The following is a 27692-nucleotide window of genomic DNA, read 5'->3' as shown; positions in this document are numbered from 1 at the left end:
TAAGGTAGTTGTGAGAAAAGGTTAAAGAAAGAAGATTCGATCCAGTAATCCTGCGCAGTAAGGTCTGGCTGTCGCGGGGATGATCTGATAAGTATTGGCGGTGGAGGACTGGGAGGTGTGTCGGTCACCTCCTGTCATCCACCCTCCGAGTGTGTGTGTGTGTGTGTGGGGAGGAGGTAACAGAGCGAGAGAGAGAGAGAGAGATAGAAGTTTCCACCGCTCTTGCAGCTCACAGTCTCTCCTCGCTCTCTTCTCTCGATGGCACGTCCGTCTCCGTGTGCAGCAGCTGTGTTGTTGTGTTGCAGCGGTCGCAGCTGCGTCGCCCGCTGTCTGTAGAACTAAAGGAGGTTAGAGTCCATGTAATCGCCACTGACCATGGCCGACTTCGCAGAGAACCAGAGCGGCGCCGTCGCTCCTCCACCGGTTGCTGCTGGCTGGAAAGCCGCGTCTGGAGCAGCAGAAGCGAGCGCGGAGACGCACCGTGGAGGAGGAGGAGGAGGAGGAGGAGGAGGAGGAGGAGGAGGAGGAGGAGGAGAGCTGGTGTCAAACGGAAACTGCGGCGCGCCAGACACAGTGAAGGGGCTCCAAAAGCAGTCCAGCTGCGAGCTGTCGATGTGGGAGGGCACAGGTTCTGATTCAGCATCTAAACCGATCCCTCGACGCAGCAGTCTGATCAAGGTAGGTTCATTTGTTTTCCCTTCAGGGAAAGAATAAATGTCTTAAAGGGAATGACTTAAATGAAAAAAAAATCCAATTAAAAGTCCAGTGAAGACCTCTTAAAAAGCGAAAAAAATCCCTTCACTTTTTATTGACAATAATATGGTTAAGACATGGTGTTACACAAGAGTACTATACAAGCCTCTGCAGGAATCTGGAGATGATGCCATGGTTAGTGAACACATCAAATTGACTCTCTATAAAATCACTTTCAAGTCTCAACTCTCTCTCTCACACACACACATGAGCAGCCAATAGGACACAAATCCCTAACCCTAACCTTAACTTATCTTACCACTTTAACCTTAACCAGTAACTCTGAAATTAGGTCTTGCTCCAAGAGAACCAGGCTTTGGTTCCCATGAGAACTCAACACTGGTCCTGACAAGGTCAGTGTTTATACTGGAAAAGGTCCTAAAGAGGTAATAATAATAATATATATATAAAAAAAAAACAAGTACAACACACACACACACACACACACACACACACACACACACACACACACACACACACACACACACACACATTTCCCTTGAATAGCTGGACTTCAGCTTCCTCTCCATCTGTGCCACCTCATCTTACCTTGGGTGATAACAGGATGCTGTTGAGCTTAATTATGCAAAATGACAGTGACATTATATATATATATATATATATATATATATATATGTTGTTCTAGTGCCAGCCAGACTACAGCAGGCGTGTCAGTTATTAGCACAGAGGAGGATGTAATAAGGGAAAACCACCTGCTGCCTTTGATTACACTCTTCCCCACACAGTTCCCAGTGTAATGTCGCCAAACAATCAATCCCCTTATTGCCTGCACTTCTTCACAATCTAACCCAACAAAAAAAAAAACAGTGTTATCTCACTTAAGTCTAATCAATAATCCATCCCAAGACTCTGCCGTGTCACGGCGCCTCCCTTTAGGCACACACACACACACACACACACATATGAGGTCTTGTATTGATCTCTAGTCACTGCTTGTCTCCAGTGCTGCTGCCTGCACTGACATGTCTTTTTGAACATGGCTTCATCCGTGTGTGTGTGTGTGTGTGTGTGTGTGTGTGTATGGGTGTGGGTGTGGGTGTGTGTGTGTGTGTGTGTGTGTGTGTGTGTGATTGGCTTCACTATGGCATGACAGGAAGTTGGCTAATTTCCTTGAACGGTTCGTGTTGCAATGTAGCTGTTAAACTACGAGCAGTTGGTGATGACTCGTCGCTTTCTCCGTGGCTGCAAGTAAACACAGGTCTTTCGCTGCCATAACCCTGCACTGACTACCACAATCTCAGCACCACTGGGAGCAGTTAAAGGCAGGAATTGAAAAACATTCCCCGTAGTTATGTTTGTTGAAGTCACCCTTTGTCGCTTTATCCTCCACATGAGGGTTACTGGTGCTAATCCCCAGCAGACATAGGGCAAAAGGCGGGGTCACACCCTGGACAGGTCAGCCAGGCCATCACAGGGACACAAATAGAGACAAACAAACATTCACTCTCACACTCACCGCAGTCAATTTGCCTTATCTTTAAATCTGCATGTGTTTGGACTCTGGGAGGACCTGGAGAAAACCCATACACACACACAGGAAGGACATGCAAACTCCATGCAGAAAGGCCCTTGTGTGTATTATTGCTTTATAATAAGAATAATTTGGCTTGCACCGTCACGTTTTTACAGTTGTAAAGTAAAAAACGTCATTGTCTCTGGTATGAGGAGGTCACTGAAAGGCGGGCGTGAGTCGAGGTTTAAACACGGGACCTTTAAAATCACCACAAGATCTTAGCTCTAATCAAGGGCTGGACTATATCAATGATTATTGAAAGAAAAGGACAGATACTTCAAGATTAAATTTGACTCCTGGGTTAAAGTTGAAGAAACCAGTCACTACATGTTGGACCTTTGGTATATTAGTATTTATACTGCTGTATATATTGAATTATTGTCCAGCCGTACTCTAACCTTAACCAGTTAAGCCCAATTTATACTCCTGCATACTGCGTAAAGTGCTCTACGTCTGTTACGGAGACCCCTCTGAGTCTTCTCCTGCTGCACGAAATATTTTTAAAGTGTCCGTCACTCCGTCAAGGGACAACAGAGACGGCAAGCGCTGCGATTGGTCCTCAGGACAGACCGAGATAACGCTGCTCTGTGCCGGCCACTGTGCGCACCGAGCGTCCACAGAAGCCGTCAACGTCGCTTCCAAACTATAAATACGTCATATCTTAATACACAAACCACATGTTTAGACTATAAATGGCTAATTTCTCGCCTCAAAGGATCTTAAAACTGCGTTCCGGGACACAGAAAAGTGAGAAACGGCCACTGTTTCAATGTTATTCAGCTACAACAACAGTCTTTCTCTCTCGCCATTGCTCACTGTAGCCAGAAGCACAACAACCTTGCGTAGCGACCCCTACTGATCGGGCGGGAAATTGCAGTGCGTATCCGTCACCACGACGGATAACTACGAAGGCTCGAGGGGTCTCCGTGGTTACGCAGTCGGATAGCGCATTACGCAGTCGTAGAAGTATAATGTGGTCTTTACTCAGTCTACTCACACACCGGCCTGTCTTTTCTCAATTAGATTTGACAGTGACTTATGTGATTTAAAAGCACTCCCTAAAGAGTCATAGCACAGGACAGAAAATACAGAAAAGACGCTGCACACCGACTGCGCATGCAAATACGCTGGAGCAGACACAGGCATGGACTGCTGCGTGTTCACTGGCCGCATTTTGATGTTCACAATGTTCAAGAGTGGTCATGCAGCGCTGCACACACGCGTTTGTGCTTTCATCACGGACGTGCTTGTGTTTTCTAATCGGGAACTCCCGAGGCTTTAGGAGGACAGAGCTCGGCCTTTAAAGGCAAACAGCTCTGGATCCACCTGTCTTCTTCACAGCGGTTCGTTTCGCCGTTTGTATCGTATCGCTCTGTATCGTTAATCCCGGGGATTCCTCACAATAGGAGTACGGCTGGTATGTAAGGCAGATAAACAGGAAGCATGACATTCCAGCATAGTTTTAACTAGAGTCAGGGGATTTGTGTCCGCCATGTGTGTGTGTGAGTGTCCGTGTTGGATTTAGCTGAGGCTATGGGAGTAACTTTAATTGTTATATAATCAGTATGTAGGCCTACATCGTGATTTATTATCTCACTCTTGTGTGAGGAAAACATTGAAGAATCAGGTGCCCAATCAGTTTTTGAGGTTGATGAAGATCTCTGTCCCTTATCTGTTTCAAGTTTAACCACACCTCCCCCCCAAATACACACACAAACACACACACTTCCACCTCATTACACATGTCAAGCTAAGACAGACATGTTAGACACGTTTTTGTCACAGAAACATGTGTGTGTGTCATTAGCCAAGAGTACAAGAATAACAGAGGATAGAACACAATAATTACGCAATCCACTCGGTCTTTAGAGAGGCGCTCTAATCTCGGCTCATAGAGGTGAAGAATATACAGTACGAGTCTGTTATCTTGGGGAAAATTACACCTTACAGTTTCTCACGTCTGGATATCATAACGTTGTCCGTTGGGAAAAAAAAAAATCCGCAAACAAAAATCAGGTAGTAGTACAATGAGTCTGGAAGATAGTAGTAGGCAACAGTGCAACTGAGCTTCACCCTCAAAACACACAAACACAAACACAAGCTCTGGCTGATAACTGAGCGACAGGTGAGCCTTCACTCACTCAGTTCAGTCCAAATGAAATGATAGGTTGTGTTTACTGCGGTATTGTGAGACCTGGATTACAACAAATAAGATATAGAGTGAGTTTCAGAAAACTAATTACGGCCTGTAACTGTTGAATGGCAAGATTGTAAGTCATAATTGAGTGCGTTAGCCAGCAGCCATTTATCCTACATTAGCACAAAGACTTCTATAACAACTTAAAATATACTATGCATTATCGCTTAGTGTTTAATCATATAGGGGAGGTCAGAATCCATGATCCCTTGTACTTCAAGACTACACGCCAAGCTACCAGACCTGGCTCAGACCAGCGAGAAAAGACATAATGCAGGGTTGCCAGGTCTGTCAAAATAAAAAAAACAGCTTAATACCAGAACTCACAAATCAGCCTCTTCCATATGCTATGCCTTGTATGTGTATACACGTGTGTGTTTGGGTGTTAAATATGTATTTCTTTTTTACTGAAAACACTGATTTATTGTTTTTAATTTATCCGTTTTATAGCCAAATACAGTATGTCTGCTCAACCTGTATGAACTAAATAATTAAAGCCATGGCTTAAGAAAAAGCAGCCCAGGGGAAAAACCTGGCAACCCTGACATAAGGGCAAAAACTGTTGTAATAGTTTATAGCTCTTACTTGGCAGCAGTGGCGGAAATATATACATTTCAGAATGACACAGTTGAGCGTGTGCGTTTTTGTGTATGTATTTTTCGACATCAGTGTGGTGTGTGTGTTTGTGTGTGTGTGTGTTGTGCAGACTGTGGGAGTAACATTAGCCAGAGGGTGCAGCACACAGCCGGCGATGGTTGGACTGCTCGAGTCAGAGCAGCTCTGAGCATCTCCTGCAGTTCGAATCAACATCTCCAGAGAGAGAGAGAGTGAGACACTTTGTGAGCTCAGCCATGAGCAGCTCACAGGGTTGTGTAAAAACCCCTCTCACTGACAGGAAACACACATATGCACCACGTTTACATGCAGCCATATGCTGCACAACTCCTTTTCTGAAGCCTTCAGAGCCATGTTGAAGTTTTCTATTGGATGAACTGTGCAGCCCATGGCCAAAGGGAAAGGGAATTTGGCTTGTACCTGGAGGGTTGCTTATTCAAGTCCCAAACGGGTGAAAAAAAAGGGCTTGGCTACCCTTGAGCAAGGTGCCCTGCTCCCTGGGCGCTGCTCAGTGGCTGCCTGCTGCTCCTAATTCTAGGAAGGTTAGAAGAGGATGGGTTGAATGCAGAAACGGATTTTCCCCCTGCGGGACTGATATAGGACTTATTTGTTTAACCCTCTCATGACTATCAAGATAATTATTTTGATTTTAAGGCTGTCGTATTGTGAAAAACATATCCAATGAGTGAGTGCTATCTGCACCTTTCTGCTACCTCTTCGGTATCCATTCGCTTTCTACCGCTTTATCCTCCACATGAGGGTCAATCTCAGCTGACAGAGGGCGAAAGGTGGGGTCACAACCTGGACAGATCGCTGCCAGTCCATATTTTAAAAAAAAGAAAGAAAAAAAAATGTTTAGATATCACAAACGGTCTAGGAGTTATGGTAATGAGACGTAAGCATACTAAATCCTCACAGAAGGGTTAATACCAGCTGTCAATCACACATAATCTGTTGTCCTTTTTTGTCTATTTTTCTCTAAATGGGATCAAAATTCTTAATCACACACACAAACCGGGCACAGGAGCACTAGGCAGCACTTGAACAATGGGGGTGGGTTAGGGGCCATGCTCTTGCCCTGTCTCCAGTGACCCTCCAGTTACAAGCCCACTTCCCTTCCACTTGTCCATCGGCTGCCTTCATGTTTTTAATTTAATAATTTTTCAAGGGAGTAAAAGTTGAAGCAGTTCATTTTGGTTTTAAATCATTTCTTAATAGACAGAAGACAGAAGCACTAAGGCATAAACATTCATGACATTTACGTGGTATAGGGATGGCACCATACCACTTTCTTTGTGTCCGATACCGATATCACAAAGTATCTACAAATACGGTTGTTTTAGGCCAGTTATGAACGTATGAAGCTGTAAACAACACATTTGTGCCGAGTCATTTCAAGGACATAATTCTCTCCAACTGTGTAACAAATATTGTTCTCTCACAAAGAAGAAACAAACATGACTCATCTAAAATGCTTTTGCTGATTTCTATTTACATTGTGACCAGTATTGGACCGACACTGACTGATTCCGACTTGATTATGTGTTATTATGCATATTAAGATATCAACACATACAGTACAATTACAATTACATTCTGCATATTGTCCCTGAATCATTGCCGAGCCCTTTCCTGAGTATGTGCTTGTGTTGTTTTTAGCCCCATGTGCAGACATCAGCGATGGGTGTGGGAAACACGCTCGCCACATTAATTGTCACATTCGTGCTCAAAGCAGCGTGTTCTTGGTATTCGTGGCCCTTTTCGCCATCTACAGGAAATGCATCTGTGACGTTTCCCCTCAGCAGAAACACTGCGGCTATAGCGCTGTGACAAGATGACCTTTTCATGTCAAACTTTAACGTGTTTCGTTCCGCGTTGCCGCCCCGCGATCGTCTACGTATGGAGGGGACTTCAAAGGTTTCGAGCGTAAAAGAGCATCTGCTGCTCTTCTCGCCACAAGGGGAGGGGCTTTACAGTCAGACCCGCCGTGTTTTCTCTTAAATATTATTTCTGTGGCTCGAGCAGCTTGCTTCCTCTGCCCTATTTAACCCCCGGTGTCCTGCGTTCGTGCAGCAGTCGTACAGCACATGTGCAAACCCCAGCTGAACTCCCTCACAGTGTGTGACCATGACTCACTTTGTGATAAGTGCGCAATAATACATGAGTGGTGCTATCATAATCACGTGTGTATATATATATATATTGGACACTTCGTCATTAAAGTAAATGGAAAGGTGTGTCCAAACCTTTGACTGGTAGTGTATATAAAGATTAGGGCTTCAAAGCAGGAGACTGTGAAGGTTTTCTACCAGCTGTGCACTTTTTTTTTTCTTTTCTTCACTCAACCCTGATAGTGCACTGCCTTGCTTGTTCTTCCAGCATATATCAACCCACAGTTTCCAGTAAATCACCTCCTCCACTTTCTGCACCCCCAATTCCAACCAGTCAAGTGGTTCTGAGCTCCTGGGTGAAAAACTGTTAGAAATAAACTATATATGTCATTAATCGTCCAGCATCCGCTGTCAAACACACAGCAGGGCCATGGGCGACATATAGCTCAGCCTTCCTCCCTCCAAATGCGTGCGACTATTCTTCTATTCTTTCTCATTTCTCTCTCGCCTAATGACGACGTTCTCAACTCCCTCTATCTGTTGTGATTAGAGCATCAAATGTGACGCATACAAATGTGCTACCTGTTCGTTGCATTCGTATAAACAGATGTTCAACAAACAAACTATGAATGCATGCAGACTGGATAATAAAGGCTGGAGCCTGCAGGCAAATACCAAGGAATTATTATTATTATTATTGCAGAGGCAAAACATGAGGGAAAATATGACTCTATGGTCTGTATTTATTTTCTTTTTTGAAAGGACTATCTTGCTTATCTATTTCCTCCTCTCGAGTTTCACACTTCTTTAATGTTCTCTGTCATCATGCCTGTCACACAGTTCACTGGAAGTACTTTTGTTTATCTTAAATATTATGTAATAATAGGTTGGAATCCACAGATAAGTCACTGATGTATTGTTTTTTTTCCAGTTAATGGGGTCAATCCTAGACTTTTACTTCAGATGAATGTGTATATGTTCTTAAAAAACGACTTTCATTCATCAAACATATTTGTTTTTTTCTAATTGGCTGCTTTACCTGTTTAAAATAAAGTTAGCTGTTGGAGAACAGGCAGTAAAAATGGTCTGAAATCAAGATTTATATTGTGAACTGTGATCTCCGTATGAAATGTTTTGGGAAACACTGATCTGCACAGTATCTGCATTGATGTCTTTCTTTTCTTTCTTTGTTTCTGTCTTTCTTTCTTGTCAGTACTGTCACTTCACTCAACACAGGAAGCTCACTGTGACGGGCCGACAGGCTGCTTCCTGTTTTGAAGCACAGTGGCGGTTTGGGAGACTCATCTCGCTCCGTGTGAGAAAAACAAAACTAAAGCTCTGTGATGGAGATTTTACAGTATACAGCACAGTCCTTCAGCTGCTCGAGTCAGAGTCTGAAGTGATGTCATGGTTGTTTTAGTTGGAGTGACTTTAAACTCCGTCTGCGTCTCAGTTATCAGTAATTTATGCTGAAGGTTGGTGGAGGTGAACGTACGGGAACGGCCCCCGCACTTTAGATAATTGTGCTTGAACCCTGGGGTTTCCTTAGCTTCACACAAACATACTTGTCTATTAATCAGGGATGTCTGTTGTCACGTGACCATGTAAATTAAAGTCTGTTGTTATTCATTGCAGCCTGTTATATGGAACAATGTGCCTAATATATAGCACTTTTGATCAAGCAGATCAAAGATGAAGTCTCCTTCAAGAAGTAAATAAGCACAAAACTTACTTACTAAACATCTGTTATTTTTATTACTAGTGCAGTGCCCACAGGAAGTATGTATTCCTATAGTGTGAGCTGAAGATTTTTCAGTTATGGTGATGCATGATAAGGAACGTAAAGGCTAACATGATACAATACACTGGCGTGGCTGACAGTCACAACATCTAGCTACGCCAATGCTAATCGAAAATGAAAACATTTGTGTTTGTGCCTAATGAGGTTGCACAGTGTTTGTATTATGTTAGCCCTACGCTAATGCTAATCGTCTCCTCGCTAGCTTACCTTTGGAAACAGGTTCGCCAAGTTAGCCGCAAAGTAGTAGCATGCTAATGCTAAATAAATATATGCTCGCGTATTGGTGAATGGACACTTTCGTCGTTTCAGTATAACGCCATGTTCTGTGTTGAGGACGGCTTCTTCAGTACCACCTCCCCGCTCCAGACAGCGCAGCTGCTGCTGATGAGCCGCTGCCTGCCTGGTGTAGCGTGATAAATCAGCGAAAGTGCAGCATGATAAATCAGTGAAAATTAAAATTCCTCCAAAAAATTTGAAAATCAAGGATGCACACCATCAGGCCATGCTCAACCCATATCCAAAGTCGTAGGGCGATCTGACTAACAATCAGCGAGATATGCTGCTGTCACAGACAGAGACTTGCTTTAAAGATAGATTATTATTATTTTGGGCACTGTATGTTTTTAAGGTGCAGCCTAGACTAACTGTGCCTAAGGGCAAAAATAATGTGGATCCTTATAAACAAACAAATCTAAAACTGGCTGTAGCTGCACCACATGAAAAGGAAGAAAAAATGAAAGTGTGAATGCTAATGTGTCGCAGTCGTTCTTTTGAACAAACGCATCTATACACGAGTTACGTCAATGAGTTGTGGTGCGGCGCCTTCACAGGATAAGCAGCTGTGCGACATTTAACATTTACCTTTAAGAGGTAAAAGAGTGAGACGGACAGATTTTCACCCTCGCTGCTGCGGAGTGTTAAATTTAGACGTGTTACTGCCGCTCTTCAGAGGTAACACGTTTTTTTTTTAATTACAGCACAACATCAGTTATCAGTTCTATTTAGACATAGCTGCAACCCGAAATAAAAGGGTCTAAAACTGACTCTCAGGGCTCTAGATTTCTCATGCATGCATATTTAATGGTAGGATATGAAGGAGCTTGTAGCTTAATATGTCTTCTTCTTCCTATGTTGACAACCCCCCACCATTCACTATCATGCCTGAGGGCGTTGGGGGGGGTATTATTGGAGCTCCACCTCCTTCCGTCACCATGCCAGCCCAAATAACAACAACAACAACTTGTCGGCACAAGAAACACTTGTTTTTCCTAATGAGGCAATAGAGGACTTGAAGATGCCGCTCCATCCTTCCGAGAGAAACCTTTTCATCCTGTGCAAAATTATGCCTCCTCTTTCACATGTTCATTCATATTCTTGAGATGAAACACAGACACGGCTCAGGTCATTTTCCTCAGAGTTGCTGCCTTTCATATCCCTTGGATTTCTGTCATCTCTGCAGCCTCCTCCTCTCTCATAAAAGATCCAAGTGCGTTTGAGTTCATTATATGAACACTTTGAATTAAATCAGAGTTATGCTGATGAGTGGGGAGTATGAGGACTCGCTGATGAATATTTGCCGTTTAAATGCTGGTCATCCTGCGCCTTCTTCATTCGTTCTCTCTTTTGTGAAATAAATCTACCGTATTTGATCCACTGAAAGACAAACACGTGCTTGTTTTTACGACAAAAAAAACGGTTTCAGCAGCAGGAATCCAGTTATTCATGCTGTTCTTGTAAAACTTGCACACAGTGAAGATGATTTAACGCACTGTATATATACAACCACGTGTGACATCAATTGCTCCTCTGTGGGAGTCGACCACATGCAGCCTTCACTCCCTACACATATCTATAAGCCTTGGGGAGCCAATAATCCATTCGCTCTTTTACTTGTTGTCTTTCTTCAGACATCAATAGGTCTGTCTATAGGGAGTTCCATGAAAGACTCAAGGTTGACTAGTTTTTCAAGGGCAGACTAATCTGTGAAGTGTGAAATGAATGTTTTTTTTTCACTGCCAACAGTTGTATATATTATTGTAGTTAAAGGTGCATTATGTAATGAATCTAAAGCAACTGGCCATAAAATCCTTCAAATATGTCACAGAGACTCAGGAATAATGTTCATATAACAAACTGAACTCACCAACAACAACAATACAGCCCAAATATTTGCATTAAAAATAATGTTTTGCAGACTGCAAATCATGTTTATGTTTTGAAATCATGTTTTGGCATGTGGCGCCACCTACCACCATCTACCAATCATTGCAGTCATTAGATTCTCAGCTGCCGAGCAACCACGGGTTGCCAGTTACGTCAGAAACGAAACCTAAAAGACCTCTGTATTTTGAATTTGAATGTAGTAACCGGTTTTGGCCACATTCTTACATATGGCACCTTTAAATCTCGTCACATAAACACATACAAAAACATGTTCCCTGGGCTCTGAATACACAATTAATGGCAATTACTAGAGCTGCAATTTAGGATTATTTTCGTAATCGATTAATGAGTTGATTATTTTCTCGAGTTATCGTTGGGTCAATAAAATGTCAGAAAATGTAAAAAAAAAAAAAGTTTGTCAAACCTGGAAATGACTTGTTTATGTCTACAAACCAAAATGATTCACTTTGATTGATTTCTTTGTTATGTGGAGCAAAGAAACTATTCACATTTAAGACGCTAAAACAATAAGAAATTGTGTTTTAAACATGAAAAAAGCTTCAAACCGATGAATCGATTATCAAAATAGTTGACGATTAATTTAGTAATCTTGTTGCACAAGAATAAACAAAAAGGGAGGCCTTGTTCTTCCTGTATACATACAGTATATATATAGATATATATATATATATACAGAATGTGAGTGAGCCATTAGTATGTTGTATGCATCTTCAGTCTCTTTGCTTTGAGATTGAATCGGCTGTAGCGATGTTATACTCTGCTTTAGATAAGCTTCAATGAAGGCCTTGATTTGATTTCACCGGGACTCTTATACATCCATAATTGAATAACACTGCCCACGTATATATGCTCTTATCTATTAGCATGCGTTTCTCCACTGGGGTGACATCTGATTGGTCAATAAATCAGATGGGCGAGTTCAGATAAGTTGGCCGCGTCTGTGTTGTTGTGAAGGGGCAGAATGAGAATGCTTCTAGACAGGTATGATGGATGGTATGATGTTGAAGGGAAAGGGCACGCAGAGGCTTTTAGTCTGTCATCATGAAAACAATAACAGATTGGGGGGGGGGGGGGGGGGGGTAGGCTCCAAGTGGTAGAACAAATAATCTGTGTTTATGTATGGTTATGTAAGCTGATACGCCTTTTAATCCTGCGAGATCCATTCTGAAAAAAAAAGACTCTTTTCCAGAGGGATCACTGTGTCTCCCTGTCTCTTTCATCTTTCCCCTCTTCTTCTTCTTCTTCTTTTTTTATACACGTCTCATTATCCTCCTCATCAGGATGGGTCACGTGCCGGTCGGGAGAGGAAGAAGACGGTGTCCTTCAGCAGCAGCCTGTCAGAGAAGAAGATCAGCAGCGCCGCCGACTGCATTCACTCCATGGTGGGGTCAGATACACTGTGACCCTTTTAATGTGACATGTATATAAGCTTTAATGTGCCACGTGATGAGAATCGTTACACGTTCAGGGGGTTCTGGGACGTCTGAAGGTAGTGAAGTGGACTGACGCGATGATCCCTTATATCTTGCTTCCAGGTGGAGGGAAGCGAGCTGAAGAAAATCCGTCCAGGATCACGTGTTTACCAGCGTTATTACATGCTGGACGCAGGTCTGCAGGCTCTGTGCTGGGAGCCGTCCAAGAAGGAGTCAGACAAAGCCAGGATCTGTCTTTCCTCCATAAGAGAGGTCAGTGCATACATTCACTTTACTCCTACATATCACACTTTTAAACTTTGTCATTTTTTAAAATTCTATTCTGTCGAATGTAAAGGGGGAAATTAATGGAAATTAATTCATAAATGGAGTTTGATGTTGGTATCTTTCTATCTAATCCTCCACGGCCTGATCCTCCATTCATTATTTTGCCGTCCAAAAACTGTAGGTCCGCACAGGCCGTAACACGGAAACCTTCCGTACCAGCGGGGTTTATGAGCAGATTTCAGAGGACTGTGCGTTCTCCATCATCTACGGAGATCTGTACGAAAACTTGGACCTGGTGGCCAACTCTGCTGAAGTGGCCAACATTTGGGTGACCGGACTGAGGTGCGACACACGAAAAACGAAGCTCTACACGCAAATGTCATTTTCGCAATCGACCAGCCACACAATTCACAATTCTTTAAATGTAAATATTCTTCTCCTTAAAAGTAGGTGAGCAGTTAGTAGCAAATGTTTAGTGGTTGAACAAAGGAGCAACTATGCATTGGAGGCTCATAGAGCGAATCTGGTTTGTCGTCTCGTGTCAGTACAGTAATATATCTTGGGTCTTTTCTTTTTATCTAGTATAGATTGTATTATGGTGAACTGTAAGTTCTCGGTGGACTGATTTCTCTTTATAGCCCCATAAGATCTCCTTTTTATCACGAAAGACCATGCACTTAAAAGTTAAGTTGTCTCTGATGCACTTATGGTGCCTTACTGACTGTGAATGTCCTGTAAAGACCTCTGGTGAAAATGGAAATGTTTGTAACGCTGTCTTTTCGCATTAACTGTGTTTTTATTATTCATCACATCTGCCTCCAGGTATCTGATGCAATATGGGAAACATGCCCTGGACATGCTCTCCAGCAGTCAGGACAGTCTAAGACTCGGCTGGTTAGAGCAGCTGTTTTCCTCTGCCGCTGATTTGGACAGACAGGATGACGATGTCGAGGAAGGGATTCGCCTGCACTCGGCCATCAAGTTGATCCAGCGCGTGAACCCCGGGGTGAGCGGCAGCAAAGTGGAGCACAGGTTCAAAGAGCTACAAAGGGTTCGGCTCGCGCTGGATAACGGGGCTGGACTCAAAGATCACGTGGAAACCAAAAGACTTCCGGGAAGAAAAGAGCGAGTCACCAAGCAGGAGTTCATCGAGGTCTTTCATGACTTTGGCACACGTCCGGAGATCTACTTTCTTTTGGTGCAGTTCTCAAGCAACAAGGAGTTCCTGGATGCCAAAGACCTGATGCGGTTCCTTGAAGCTGAGCAGGGCATGACGCAGGTGAGTAACCACACGCAGAAAATGAGACAGATTTAACAAGTCTTCATTACTCAGTCTCTCACTGTGTCTTCCAGGTGAGCGAGGGGACGAGTCTGAAGCTCATCCAGTCCCATGAGCCGTCAGAGGAGGGTCGGCAGCAGGGATACCTGTCTCTGGACGGCTTCACCAGCTACCTTACGTCAGCGGAGTGCCGCCTCTTTGACAGGGAGCATGACGTCGTGTGTCAGGACATGTCCCAGCCTTTGTCCCACTACTTCATCAACTCCTCCCACAACACCTACCTCATCGAGGACCAGTTCAAAGGCCCCTCGGACATCTCCGGCTACATCCGGGCCCTAAAGATGGGCTGTCGATGTGTGGAAGTGGACGTTTGGGACGGCCCAGATGAGGAGCCAGTGGTGTGCACGGGTCACACCCTTTCCCCGCCACTGACGCTAAGTTGCGTGTTGGAGGCCATTGGAAAGTTTGCATTTGTGGCATCAGACTATCCTTTAATCATATGTATTGAGAACCACTGTTCATCTGGACAGCAGAAGAAAATGTGGCAGTATCTCACGGGTGTACTCGGGGAGAGGTTATACACAAATCCCCCTAATGAAGGGGACTCCTACCTGCCATCGCCACATGCCTTAAGGCATAAAATTTTACTGAAGGGTAAAAAGTCGGGTCCAGGTTCTGATGGCGAGGATGGGGAGGTGAGTGAGGAGGATGAAGGCGCAGAGATGTGTCAACGGTTGAAGACGGCTAACAGTGGATTGGCTGCTCTTGCAGGAAGTGAGAAGGACACATTGCAGAAAATCGTCCATTCCACAGCTCACTGTAATCCTCCTTATCCGCCCTCCAAACGCTTCCAACTATTAAAGGAGATGTCCGACTTAGTAACTCTTTGTCACTCTGTGAGCTTTGTTGATTTCCCAACATCAACAAAAACCCAAAAACCTTGGGAGATGTGTTCCTTCCACGAGTCTCTGGCCGTGCGTCTCGCTGGCGACAGCCCCGGTCACTTTGTCAACCACAACAAGCATTTCCTGTCACGGGTTTACCCCAACCCCATGCGAATTGACTCGAGCAACATGAACCCTCAAGACCTGTGGAAGTGCGGGTGCCAAATTGTGTCCATGAATTTCCAGACGGCAGGTCTGATGATGGACCTGAACACCGCTTGGTTCCGGCAGAACGGGAACTGCGGTTACGTTCTGCGGCCGGCCATCATGCGGCAGGAGGTGTCTTATTTCAGCGCTGACACGAGGGACACGGTGCCTGGTGTGTCTCCACAGCTGCTTCACGTGAAGGTGGTGAAGTGATGTTAAGATTGATAAGTGTGTGAGATTTCTAGCTTTCAGGCCTTTACTTTCTTGGGTGATGATAACATGAAAACAAGTGGCTAAGAAACGGTATTAGTATTAGACTGCAGATAGTAACAGACTCGTACCACAAAGGTCTAGATCCAGATTTTCACTCTGTTATAATACAACAAGGTAAAGGCCAAAGCTGGAGCAGTCGTTCACGTTCTAAAAGCCAACAATTCATCGTTATTAACGAGCCAACGTTACGTTCTAACCTCTCAGGTGATCAGTGGTCAGAACCTGCCCAAGCCGAGGGGCTCTGGGGCCAAAGGGGACGTGGTGGACCCGTACGTGTACGTGGAGATCCACGGCATCCCAGCAGACTGCACCGAGCGCCGCACCCGGACGGTGATGCACAACGGAGACAACCCTATCTTTGACGAGAGCTTCGAGTTCCAGATCAATCTGCCCGAGCTCGCGATGGTTCGCTTTGTGGTGCTGGACGATGACTTCATAGGGGATGATTTTATAGGTGAGCGTGTGAGATCAAAGAAGTTGATATACATGTGAAAGAGTGCACAGGATTTGATTAGAAAAGAGGTTCCCCAACCCCCACTGGGGCCCCTGAAGCTCCACAGCTCCATTGCAGATCCGTATAGATGTCAAGTGTACTAGAGCTGCTGATTAATCGTTTGATCCATAAAGTGTGTTTGTTGTCAAACCTGGAAATGACAATGTTCTCGAATGTCTTGTTTTGTCCACAAAGCAAAATGATTCCGTTTCAACGATTACAAAGAAACGAAGAGAATATTCACATTTAAAAAGCCAAAACAATCAGAAACCTTGTTTTAATCATGAAAAAAGCTTCAAACGATTAATCGATTAATTGTTTAAGCTCTAAAGTGTACACAGTATGAATCTGAATGTATCTAAAAAAGTTGTCAATGTACACGACAGTTCAAAAGTTTGGCGTCACTTAGAATTTTTTTTTTTTTTTCAATGAATATAACATTAAATAAATAATAAATACACTACATTGTTAATGTGGTAAATTACTATTCTAGCTGCAAACGTCTGGGTTTTAATGGAATATGTACATATGTGTATAGAGGCCCATTTCCAGCAACCATCTCTCCAGTGTTCTAATGGTACATTGTGTTTGCTAATCGCATTAGAAGGCTATCGGATGATTAGAAAACCCTTGTGCTATGATGTTAGCACAGCACAAATGACTGGATTTGACCTAATTCATTTTTGTGTGATTTTTTTCCTACCTTCACAGGTCAGTACACCATCTCGTTGGAGTGTCTTCAGCCCGGCTACCGACACGTCCCGCTGCAGTCTCTGACAGGAGAGGAACTTCCTCACTCCAAGCTGTTCGTCCACGTGGCCCTCACCAATCGCCGAGGAGGAGGAAAGCCTCACAAACGCGGCCTGTCTGTGCGGAAAGCCCGCAAGGGCAGGAACTACACAGCTCTGAGGGACCTGGGCGTTCGGGCGGTGGACGACGTTTTCAAGACAGTCGCTCCGCTGCTGAAGGAAGCCACCGATCTGAGGGAAAACATGCAGGTGAGGATGCAATCAGAAGGAGAATAAAGATGACTTATATGATACTGAATATCTCTGGCCTTGGGGGTTGTTACAGTGGATTATTTTTGAATTTACAATTTCAATTACAGCAGAATAATACAGATACAATGTCATTTTGCTTGCCAGTAATTTACAAATGATGGGATTAGAGATGACCGGGGTAGAATATCTCTCCACTGTCGTGACATGACTACTGTAACCTCACCTGTCACAAGGAAATTTGGTGTGTGTGGGTGCTTCTGTCACACCCGGAGGAAATAAAGTAGTAATTATAATGACTGTTCACTCACACAGTGCGGTGAGACTGCTGGCATCCACGTCTCTGGACTTCTCTCATTTCAGTCCAAACTACTGCGGCAGCACAGCTGCAGGAGAACAAATCAGCGGCTGAAAGAAAAGACAAATAGCTCCACCGCACTAAGCTTTTGATTAGGTGTGTGTTTATGTGTGTGTGAGAGAAACAGCGGGGAGAGAATTGAAGGCTAAAACAGAGGAGGAGAGAAAATGGGTTTGGCTGTTATTCAGCATCTCTCTCGACTGTTTTTCCATCAGGACCGCGGAACCAGAGAGTGGAAGAAAAGGGGAAAAGTTGTGTTCATGTTTGGATTTAAATATGTCCTTCTTTTCCCCCCCATTCTTATAACCAGAACTCTGTAGCAGTGTTTAGGGAGCTGTGTGGAGTGTCAGCAGTGGCTAACCTCATGCAGTGCGTCCTGGCTCTGAGCTCCAGAGTGTCAGGACCAGACGGGACGCCGTTGCTATTGTTTGACCTAGGCGAGCAGTACCCCACCCTGGAGCCCCAGGGGCCGCTGCCTGACGTCCTCCGCCGCGTCGTCGCCACCTATGAAATGGTGAGGAGGGAACACACTCAACACATACACTACCGTTCAAAAGTTTGGGGTCACCTATACACTTTTTTTTGTGTGTTTTCCATTAAAAGTCACACTTTTATTCATCAAAAGAGTTGCAAAATGAATAGAAAATTTAGTCAAGACATTGACAAGATTAGAAATAGTGATTTTTAGAACCAGCAAAACTGTTTTCAGCTGTGCTAACATAATTGCACATGGGTTTTCAAGGGTTTCAACGCGATTAGCAAACACAATGTACCATTAGAACACTGGAGAGATGGTTGCTGGAAATGGGCCTCTATACACCTATGTACATCAATCCACATATTCCATAAAAAAAAAACAGACGTTTGCAGCTAGAATAGTTGTTAACCGCATTAACAATGTATAGAGTGTATTTCTGCTTCATTTAATGTTATATTCATTGAAAAAAAGTGCTTTTCCTTCAAAAATGAGGACATTTCTAAGTAACCTCAAACTTTAGAACGGTAGTGTATAAACTGTATGCTTCTTTTGTGTGTGTTTGTAAAGGAGTGTACGCAACTACTTAACTAGGAAATCAAAAAGGAAGGAAGGCGCAAACAAAAGGCAAAAGAGATCATAAATCAGTCGGCCACCTCCCATCTCCTGTGTACTTGACCTAACAATGAAAACCCACCTTCGAGATAAAAGCTTCCTTCTTTTTAAACAATAATCTTCTCAAACACGATAGACGCTCTCATTGTTATGTGGCGGACAACATTCCCGCTTGTTTAGGCTGTAACACGGCTCATAAACACATCCTCACCTTGGCCTCAATCCGCTGCCTGTGTTTCCAGCCAAATGAACTGCAGACGTCCACTGACCTAGGCAGGAGAAAGCAAAAATGTTAATTTAATTTATGTAACGATATCTAAAAATGAATCCCCCTCCAGGAAAAACTCCCTGCATGTAAACAAACACAAAGTGAGAGCAAGGGCGAGAGAATAGGTGTGTTGGTGAAGTCAATAAAGCAGTCAGAGGATTTAGTTTTCTGTCACTTTTTCACGTCTCACAATCGTCTCCTCAGTCATTCATGCTGTCGTCTACCTCTCCTCCTCCTCTTTCCCTCTCTCAGCCCCATTGTTGACCATTGTTAGTGTTTTCTGTTCAGCTGCGTTCAAGAGTGTCTCTGTGGTCAACCTCTGTTTTTGTCCGGCTCCTGCAGTGCCTTTTCAAATATTATGTATTTGTTCAAAGTGCACAGTGTCTTCATAATTTAATGTTAGATTATACTAGTGCAGTGCCCGTAGGAAGTATGTATTCCTATAGTAGGAGCTGAAGAAGATTTTTCAGTTATGGTAATGCACTGGCGTGGCTGACAGTCACAACAGCTAGCTACGCTAATGCTAATCGAAAAATGAAAACATTTGCGTTTGTGCCTAATGAGGTTGCACAGTGTTTGTATCATGTTAGCCCTATGCTAATGCTAACCGTAGCCTCTCTAGCTAACCTTTGGAAACAGGTTCGCCAAGTTAGCCGCCAAGTCGTAGCATGCTAATGCTAAATAAATATGTGCTCGCGCATTGGTGACTGGACACCGACATCGTCGTTTCAGTATAACACCATGTTCTGCGGTGAACCGTGTGAAAACGGCTCTTCACTCCCACCTCCCCGCTCCAGACAGCGCAGCTGCTGCTGATGAGCCGCTGCCTGCCTGGTGTAGCGTGATAAATCAGCGAAAATTCTTCCAAAACATTTGAAAATCAAGGATGCACACCATCGGGCCATGCTCAACCCATATCCAAAGTCTTAGGGCGATCTGACTAACGGTCAGCGAGATATGCTGCTGTCACAGTGTGCACGTGTGCAACCACTTCGGTTTTTAAGCCTCGTCCTGGTGCTGAATACTATTAGCATTGATTTGAATGTCTTTCAGCTTAGCGGACTCCACACCTTAATCCTGATGCCTGGAGGCAGAGGCTAACAACAGGCATGGGAAATTGAAATGGGAAGCAGTGTGTGTGTGTGTGTGTGTGTGTGTGTGTGTGTGTGTGTGTGTGTGTGTGTGTGTGTGTGTGTGTGTGCGTGTGTGTGTGTGTGTGTGTGAGGACCAACAATCGCATAAATCATACAGAGTGAGGACATTTTGGCTGGTCCTGGTTAAGACCTGGTTTTAGGTCTAGAGTTAGAATTGGGTTTAGATTAGGTTAGCTCAAACGTGTGCCTGTGTGGTATTACTTATGTTGTGGGGACCTAAATCTGTTTACACACTCAAATTATGGGGACTTGTCTTCCTTTTGAGGACAAAAATCAAGTCCTCATAATGTAATGTCCTCTGAAGTCATGGAAACCAGTGAGTGAGTGTGTAGTGTGTGTGTGTGTGTGTGTGTGTGTGTGTGTGGGTACTGCCACATAAGTCTCTGTAAGTGCCCTCACATACATGTGTATTTGCATAAGTTTGCGTATCTTACTGTGCAATTTACGGCTGACTCTGCCTACAGTGCGCACTCCATCGGCTATTTCCATAATTTTAACAACCACCAGTGTGGTGGGACAGTGTTTAATTTAACTGAAAATGTTTACCTCCTGCAAGATTTACACTGGTCTCTGCTTTATCTGTGGAGAACAGTGCCTCATTTACAGCAGACAATAAAAATCAGACTACATCCTGTGAATGTGCTCACCAGTGGGGGGAGATTTATGCACAACAACAAGACGGTTAAATACGTTCAAAAAAAGTGTCGTTGTGAGCCACAGCTGTGCGTATTTCATGCTAATGGATGATGCTTCCCTGTCTGCAGATGGTCCAGGCGAGCAGATCGGTGGTGGAGCTTTCTGACGGAATCTACAACAGGATCCTGCAGATACAGACAACAGGTGTGAAAGTGGATATAGGATCGATAGGATCTAACCTTGTCTTTTACTATCTCATGATTCAATTCAATTCCGATTTTTGGGTCTACAATTCGATTCAAAATCGATATTCGATTCAAAACGATTTGATTCATAATGATTTGTACTTCAGTATATAGGTGTACAAAGGATGATCAACTCCTGTGTACACCTACTCCTACTTTCATACGTTAACGGCGTCAATGTTAAAGCATGTTAAGGCATGACACGTTTCCATGGCGACTGACGGGAAAAAGACGCGCGTGACGTCATGTTTACATGACTCCCGATTGTTAAAATGAGTGTCGAAGGTAACGCTAAACTTTAAAAACAGAGGCACACATACGCAGTACGTTTCGTTTAATAGACTGCTCCAGTTCGACTGTAGGCTAGCTAACCGGCGCTAAAGGAGCTAACGCAGGGCGACTGTAAATATGCTAACCGGCGCTAAAGGAGCTAACGCAGGGCGACTGTAAATATGCTTACCGGCGCTAAAGGGGCTAACGCAGGGCGACTGTAGGCGCGCTAACCAGCGCTAAAGGAGCTAACACACAGGGCGACTGTAGGCGCTAAGGGAGCTAAAGCAGCTAACAGAGCTAACTGGTAAACAGTGCCTGGACTCCGGTGCCACGGCTAATAAACATGACATCACACGCATCTTTTTCCGGTATATCCATTCTGAATTGCCGGTTCCTGTTTCCGAACCCAGTCGAACCAGCCTGCGCATTCAGACCTAAATAATAACAGGATCAGAACCTGGAAAAGTTGGTTCTTGAGGGAGCCAAGAAATACCTGGTTCTTCCCTTCAAACCGTGAGATCACCAGTGGGTGTGTCATATTCTGAAGTCAAGGAAGTGAGATTTTTCCAGTTTTGTGTTTACTTCCACCTGTGTAACGTGGATTAACGTCCTCCCCACTTTGGTTCCTCTTAAACTGGTGTAAACATGGGATGGTTCACCAGAAAGCACCGATGTTCTGAGGCTCGAGAACGGCACCACAGCCAGAACCAGTTCCGTGCCTGTCTGAAAGCACCTATAGAGACCAACACCTGGTCCTTAAGAGGCAGAACTCCTTTTCTGAGTTTAGTAGTGAGTAGGTTAAGGTTAGGGATAAATGATTATGGTTAAGGTTAGGGGATAATGCTTTGTTGAGGCTGTCCAAATGAGTGGAAGCCAGTGGAGCAAATCTATGTGTGTGTGCTTTACAGAAGCTGCTATGTAAGAGCATGTGTTCTGATGTGTGAGTGCCCATATTTCTAGTCCCTGTGACAACTCCTACACAGGCTCTCAACAACAACACTTCTACTTTCCTTCCCTTAGAATGATTTTCACTCTCCTGTCACGCCGTATAAGACGAGAGTGTTTTGTATTTTGGGGGATTTCACTGCTCAGTCTCTTAAGCACAGGACGACGCATCTGACCTGCTGATATAATTCGTGTGATCTTTGGCAGGGGTTTTGTTTACTTCAGCTTGGCCCCACGGGCCGTCAGACATTAGCGACTCAGGCTGTCATCGCCGTGGCAATAAACGACCTCACAAACACACGCTGTCACATCGAGTCTCCAGCACGATTGACAGCAGTGTCTTGGTGCAAACATTAATGACCTTTTATGTCGTTTATGCTGTCTGGGTGCTGGCTATTGAAGGTGTTATGTGTAAGAAATTTATAATACGGATGATAACTGTGGTGCAGGCCATATGTGCACAAAGTAATGCTCATTTGTGGGTTGCAAACTCTGTTTATGTTTTGGTTTTGGTGGTTTGGTTTCGTTACACACCCACCACCGAAAACACAGCTCGTAGCACTTCATCACACAGGATGCCAGCACAGAGCACGCGAACTGCGAGTGTCAGAAATGCTGAATTTAAACCAAACCGAAACGCCTCAACCAGAGGAGAAGCTAAAACGAGGGTGTGCACAAAATAGAGACTGTTGAAAGTGGAGACTGAGACGATGCCAGTGTTGATACAGATCAAATTTAATGTGTGTACTTTTTTTTACTTTAAAATTGGTGTAAACACTTAAAATAAACCAAATAGGTTTAATGTTTATGGAGAAAACCCCACACTCACATGCGTAGAACATGCAAACCTCCCACAGAAAGGCCTTAGGGATCTGAACTGGTGACCTTCTCCCTGCGAGGCAACAATGGTAGTCACGCCACGCCATGTGACCCACTGTGGAACACTTTTAAAAAGCTGCAGATGCAGTTACAGATTCTTTAAAAGGAACATTTGAGGCATATTTATATGTCGAAATGTGCAGAAACGGCTTCTCAGAGAAGTGTGACATATAAAGAGGAAGTGAAGGGGGGATTTAAGGGGAAGCTGACGTTAATTAGAAGTGTGAGATAGAGATTATAGTTGTCCACTGTGGACAAATGCATCCAGGACGTCACATATTGTCCTCACTGAACTTACTCAGGGGCCACAGCTGACCAAATAATCTATGACCCGGCCATCTGTCGAAGCGGCCGAGTGCTGCAGACGAGAGCCGGCGGCTGCTGAGACGCCGCGTTATATCACGGATCTTTCATCTTACATGTGGTCACATGTTGCTTTATTAGTAAACACAGTGAGGTTTTTCAGAGAGTCGCCTCGGCTCGCAGTGCATTCGTCTGATGATAAAATGCCGCTGCAGAGCCCCCCGGGGGGGCCCTCGTCTCATGATCATAACTCTTCCTGTGTGCAGTGTAAAGATGGCGATCAGGTGATTCCAAGGCAGAGAGAGGACGGGGGGGAGAGGGGGGGGGGGCATAAACAGGTTGGAGTGAGTCATGGGGAGGCTGGTGGCAAGAGATGGATGTCTGGAAGCGACATGAGAGCAGAGCGACGATACAGAAATGCCGTGGGAAGATGAATGAACGGCAGAGATGGACGGCTTGAGGCGACGCTGAGAGCGAGATAAGAACACGAGGGAAAGAGACGAGAGAAGGGGGAAAACACTTCAGTACCAGTGTGTGTGTAAAAGGACTGGTTCTGGTTTTTCCTTTTTTAGATTTTTGTACCCAAAATTAAAGCCGTAGTTGCCTCCCCTTAAGGAATTCTGAGTCAATTCCGAGACACTGCTGGAGCCACTGAGATCCAGCATGCATCAGCATGTGGAGAGGCGACAGTCAGTGAACAAGACAAGCTACACTCGTGGTTATCCACATTTAACTTTTCTAAGTCGTATTCCTTCATCTGATAATCCTAGATTTGGATTAGAATAGTGCACTTTTGCAGCTTTTCCTGGCCACTTTATGGCTATTTTCATTTACATCTTTCTTTACTTACCCAGTTGCCCGGTTCCTACGCAGCATGGAAAAGTATGGAATTTAATTTGAGTCATTTCCAGGTCTGGATAAGTATGGGAAAGGGGGAGAAAAGTATGGAAAAATGTTAGTGTTGTTTCCAGACTATTATCTCACTTTCTAAAATGAAATATATTAATATATACAAATGAAAACTAGTTACTAACGCAACATAGCCTAACCTGTAGATGATATGAGACTAATCAAGCTGGCTGTAGAATGGTGTCGAGTTACCATGGTTACTGTTACTGACTGCGATTCTCATTTATTTATTATCTTCCATACATCGTAGAGCCAGCCACCTATTGTCAGCCGCGACAGTGTCATCAGTTGATGCTGGCTTCATGAAAAATGAGTGAAGGATTTTATTTTATTTACATAATAAGCATCTAACAACTGGTATTCAGGTGTTTAATATTGACTGAAAAACCCTTCGAGAGGTCTGGAAATTTGAGTCTGGAAAAGTATGGAATTTTGAAATGGAAAAATGTGTAGGAACTTCTATAAAAACAGAAGCGGTAATCCACCGGCTGCAAAAAAGAAAAGGCCCTTTGTGAAGAATTTGACCTACACCCTGTAAATTCACAGTCATTACCTACCAATCACACTGCTGTCCACTGCTCAGACAGAGAAAGTTTAATGACGTTATATAAATCAAGCGAGAAGCGGGCTCATTTTCCTTGGCTTTGACTTTTGAAAGAGTAAGAAAAGCTATAGGATTTTTCCCGTGGTTGGACTGGCTGATGTGAGCTGCAGGGGGGTGGAGTATAAACGGCTGTCTATATCACTTATCCTCGCGGGGAGAACTTAAGTCGATGTCAGCTGACATTGTGCGTGAGGCAGGCAGAGGCCTTGAACTGAACAGCGTGGAGTTTATATCTCATGAGATGCTCACAGAGTCGAGAAAGAGGAGCGGTGATGCACGTCCTGCTACATCCTGATCTGCTGAGGAGGTTAAATTGACCTCCTGGTGGTCAGAGTTTTAATAAGTGTGTGTGTGTGTGTGGACACAGTCTCAGTGTTGGCCTGGAAATAATGTGGTCTCCATTGGCTTCGCTTCGGGAAACACACACACACACACACACACACACACACACACACACACACACACACACACACACACACACACACACACACACACACACACACACACACACACACACACACACACACACACACACACACACACACACGCTACATTGGCACGTAGGCTTTGAGTTGCTTAGCAACCGCATGGTAAAGGTTATTATGCAGGCAACTTCTGTAGGTGTGGAATGGTAACAACACACGTGTGTGTGTGCAGGTGTGTGTGTCCATGTTTCACAGACGGCGTCACATGACAAACTGGGTAAATGATAAAATCGCATCCCTTCTTCTGTTGACTTTCTCTTCCCGCGTTCGTTTTTTCACGAGGTCCGTGCGCGCAACTCGCCTTGTTTTTAATCCCTGGGTTCTCATCGATGGCTGAAAGTGATGTGTGCCCCCTGTGTTAGCCCACTTCCGGGTTACCATGGTAACAGCGGGACAGTCGCCCTGGAGCGGCCAGAGGAAGTGTAGACACACAACTCAATTCATGGCACACACTGCAACATCGCCAGCGGCCTGACTTTGATGATGGATAATTTGTCGTCCATCACGCTTTTGTGTGTTTCGTCGTCTCTGTGTGATCAATGCTACTAGTTAGTAACTGGTCTGCTAAATAATACAGAGCAGAGACGCTACATTAATGCATTCAGAGCGTTATCATGCATGAATACAGAATTCACTCGTATAAGGACTGACAAAGGAAAAATAACTCACAAAAACACAAAAAGTTTTTTTACACCAATTTGAACTATTATTTCTTGTTGAATTAGGTTATATTTGTAACATAGACTATAAAAGTAAGGACATAGTCTTCCACTTTGCCAGTGAAGCTAACCAGGAAGTAAGAATAAATCTAATTGCCACATTATTTTGCAAAAAGAACTCTGTGTTATTGAAAGGAGAAATGTGTCATTTATTCTGTAAAACATGTTCTCCATCCAGGTTTCTTTAATAGAACACGATGCCAACTTTGTAAATTATGATCCCATTCAGAGCGAAATAGGCGATGAAGAACATAAAGAAGGCGCGGACACGGCTGTGATTGACAATAGGAGCCTGACGTCTGTGAACTTTGTTTGCAAAAGCCGGTAAAATTGCAACCGGGAGTTCAGACTCTTCTGGCTGACGTCACGACGACCAGTTGCCGCTTGATTTGTACTCGATCTCCAGGGAACGCTGTTTGTTTAATCTCTCTCTCCCTCTCTGGCCTTTTCCAGAACATGTTTCCTCTTGTGTGTCTCACAAGTTATTAATAGTTCATGGACGCTTGAAAAACTGGAGACACCAGGACAAGCTTCCGTGTGTTTGTTGGCTACGAAACCGATAACGTCACGATACGACGATTCTGTGATAATCAATATATTGCAAAGACAATCATACATCACGATATCGGTCTAACTGAAGAAAACACAGTTAAAAGTGCAGGATTTCTCTACTTATTCACAACATAGAGAAAAAATTAAATCATTAAAATATCAGCATTTGCACTAACGTAACTATTATCGTATTGTACGAGGAAGGACGACGATGTATCACTAAATCGATATTTGATGCGACCTAATGCTTGAGCCTGTGTGTTGCAACCTAAAGTCCAAAAATAATAATAATAATGATGTCATTTTGAGTGATTTAATATTTGGACAGTTTATGATGTCATGTAAGATGGTGGTAGTTCAGGGATCTGGAGCCACATGAGGTTCTCTAGCTCCTCCACAATGGCTCCTTGTAGCTTATAAAAATAGTGGAATACATAATGTCTACCTTTTTCAAATGGAAACCCTCTTATTTAGTAGATCAAGGGAATAAAAAACAGGTTTTTAATGTTACATAAACTGCCTTTTAAAGGCGTTAGGCTGCAGCTATGTTTTATTTATTTCCAAAATGGGCAACTTTTTGTTTTAATAACTTCCATAAATAAGGGAAGGACTTTTTATACACTATAGGTGTGAGATTTGACAATTTTTATCGCACTGCTTTTAAGTAACATTAACTATACAATCATCATTTCAGCGTATTCCTCTATGTTAGCAGGATTCAGCTCTGATCTGCTGTGTGGTTGTGTGTGTGTGTGTGTGTGTTTGACTCTAGCAATGGAGTTTCATGAGAATCTGCAGAGCCTGGCAGTGAAGGAAGGGCTGAAAGGTCGCAAAGTCAGTCGAGCGCTGGAAAGCTTCAGCTGGAACATCACCATCCTTAAGGTCAGCAAAAACAAAACATAAAAAGCCCAAATAGCCATAAGTGTACGCCGTTCACGTGTTTTGGCCTGAAGCCGCTTGCTCATCAACCTTCTTTGTCTTCTACCCTTTGTCCCTGTGACCTCCCCTTTTTCAAACCCAGGGCCAGGCCGACCTTCTAAAGCACGCACAGGCCGAGGTCCAGGAGAACATGAAGCAGGTCCACGACGCGGCTCTGACTGGAAACCTCAGCAAGGACAACTCTGGAGTGACGCGCGTGCGATCCCAAACGCGGAGAGGCCAGGACGACAAAGCCGCCACAAGTGCTCGAGGAAACTAGAGGAGAGTGTGGAAATGACCTCACGTCTCACTCTCCTCAGATTGG

General features: G+C 44.0%; 1 protein-coding gene across 1 annotated transcript; it reads left to right on the top strand.

Annotated features, from left to right (window-relative positions):
* Positions 1-375: 375 nt before the first annotated feature.
* LOC310935598 (inactive phospholipase C-like protein 2) lies at positions 376-27692 on the top strand (the record flags this gene model as incomplete). Its single annotated transcript, XM_083899531.1, has 13 exons — positions 376-481; positions 524-678; positions 12476-12577; positions 12731-12880; positions 13077-13237; positions 13718-14174; positions 14249-15466; positions 15743-15992; positions 16743-17029; positions 17698-17901; positions 20664-20739; positions 27222-27331; positions 27471-27692. The coding sequence occupies 13 exons, from the start codon at positions 376-378 to the stop codon at positions 27645-27647; spliced, it is 3453 nt and encodes a 1150-aa protein (XP_083755657.1). The 3' UTR covers positions 27648-27692.

This window comes from Microchirus variegatus, assembly GCF_963457635.1.
Source record: "Microchirus variegatus genome assembly, chromosome: 13".
Lineage (NCBI taxonomy): Eukaryota > Metazoa > Chordata > Actinopteri > Pleuronectiformes > Soleidae > Microchirus > Microchirus variegatus.
Note: the sequence above shows the minus strand (reverse complement) of the source record. Positions and strands in the feature narration are given on the sequence as shown.